The sequence below is a fragment of the Salvelinus sp. IW2-2015 genome, unplaced genomic scaffold (assembly GCF_002910315.2).
Source record: "Salvelinus sp. IW2-2015 unplaced genomic scaffold, ASM291031v2 Un_scaffold11841, whole genome shotgun sequence".
NCBI lineage: Eukaryota > Metazoa > Chordata > Actinopteri > Salmoniformes > Salmonidae > Salvelinus > Salvelinus sp. IW2-2015.
The window spans coordinates 1,197-2,845 of record NW_019953098.1 but is presented as its reverse complement, the minus strand read 5'-3'; the positions used below and the strand labels follow the sequence as shown (position 1 = coordinate 2,845).

General features: G+C 53.3%; 1 protein-coding gene across 1 annotated transcript; it reads right to left on the bottom strand.

Moving 5' to 3' along the window:
* Positions 1-150: 150 nt before the first annotated feature.
* Positions 151-1,409, bottom strand: LOC112080114 (probable E3 ubiquitin-protein ligase HERC1; the record flags this gene model as incomplete). Its single annotated transcript, XM_024145886.2, has 2 exons — positions 1,214-1,409; positions 151-957 (listed from the first exon to the last, which is right to left on the bottom strand). Coding segments are annotated over exons 1-2 (969 nt in total), but the record flags the coding sequence as incomplete, so codon positions are not given.
* Between the last annotated feature and the right edge of the window lie 240 nt (positions 1,410-1,649).

Below are 1,649 nucleotides of genomic sequence, written 5' to 3'. Positions count from 1 at the left end.
CCTATATAGTACACTACTTTTTACCTGAGCCCTTATACCATTTGGGACGCATCGATCATCTATATAAATAGCAGAACATGAGCACTGCTATTATTGATGAAACCTACCCTGAATAGAAAGGAGAAGGTCAAGGTGAGGGAACGTACGTACCGAGTACTGCCTCATTTGAAGAAGTGTTTGATAGATGAGGTCATAGCCTACTCCACCCTCTGACTTTAACTGTTGTGACCCCGTGGAGGTGGAGGATGTTATAGAGGAAGAGGAAGCAGCAGAGGCAGCCAGGGCCACCTCCACCCACTCCAGCAGGAATCTCAGGGAGCCCCTCTGGACAGCCAGGCCCAGCAGCAGCTCCAGAGCCAGCCTGCGTCCCGCCCGATCTGCCCCTCCACTCCCAGAGCTCACAGACGTCTTCTTCAGGAAGTCTGCCACCTGAGCCAGGCAGTCCAGCCCCACCGCTGGGATCTTGTTCTCGTTGGCCAGAGAGAGAGGGGGCAGGGAGGCTAGGACAGAGGAAGCGGTAGCCAACACATCGTTACACAGCGCCACTCCGGGGTCCTCGCGGGCGTACCGCCAGTTCTGCTGCAGCAGGGCGAAGAGGAGACTCAGCCCTGTCCGTACGCCCATCTCTATCAGAACATCCGTCCCTGATTTAACTCTGGACGCTCCTCCAGGCAGCCAGGGCTCTGAGGCAGCCTCCATGGCCCCACTGTCCTGGCTAGCCATGGTCTGAGGGGGAGCAGGAGCCCGGAAGCGGTCGTGGTACTTGCTGTGGAGGGCGTAGTATATCCGCTGGAGGACCACGAGGCGGTGGTGCAGGCCCAGGGCATAGGGGGTCCGTGCCAGCACACGGTGGGCCAGGCAGCGCTGGCTGTGGAGTAACGACGACAGGTACTCCTCCCGCTCCTCGGCAGCACTGGACTCATACTGGAAGTCTGGCAGGCGCGGGCCAATCAAGTCCTGAAATGAAAAACAAACCCATCAATTGCAACTTATATTCAAGTATGTTGAATATACACCAAGTACACCAAACATTGGGAACACCTTCCTAATATTGAGCCTGGTCCCAGATCAGTCTGTGCTCTTGCCTGCTCCATTGATGTTATTGTCATGACAATGAGTGACAGGGGGTTGGCATGAGAGCACAAACARACTGGAACTCAGGCTATATAATATATGCAAGAGGATACGAGTTGAGCRCGTTCTGTYCCTTTACCATTACAGGCTGGGCCAMCCCCACCACTTCCTTATTGTGTAGCAGTTTGGCGTAGAGTCCTGCAGCCCCCTGGCGCGTGGCCGTCTGGCTGTCCTCCGCCGCCCAGGAGCTGTTCAGATGCTCCTGCCACTTCAGCATCACGTGGGTCTGGCAAGGCACCATTTCTCCTGATCATTATCTACACTGTGGAGTTATTACAGCTGTCAGGAACAGATGAAGGGGAGAAAGAGAAAGCACCTTGGTTAATAAGGTTAGACTACGAGCTATAGATACCAAAATCAAGGCAGCATTTCTCCTGATCATTATCTACACTGTGGAGTTATTACAGCTGTCAGGGACAGGACCGAAGAAGAGAGGGAGTGAGAGAAAACCCCTTGGTTGATATAGTAGAATTAGGTTAAGGTAAAATTATTAAACAGTACCACTATAAAAGCTA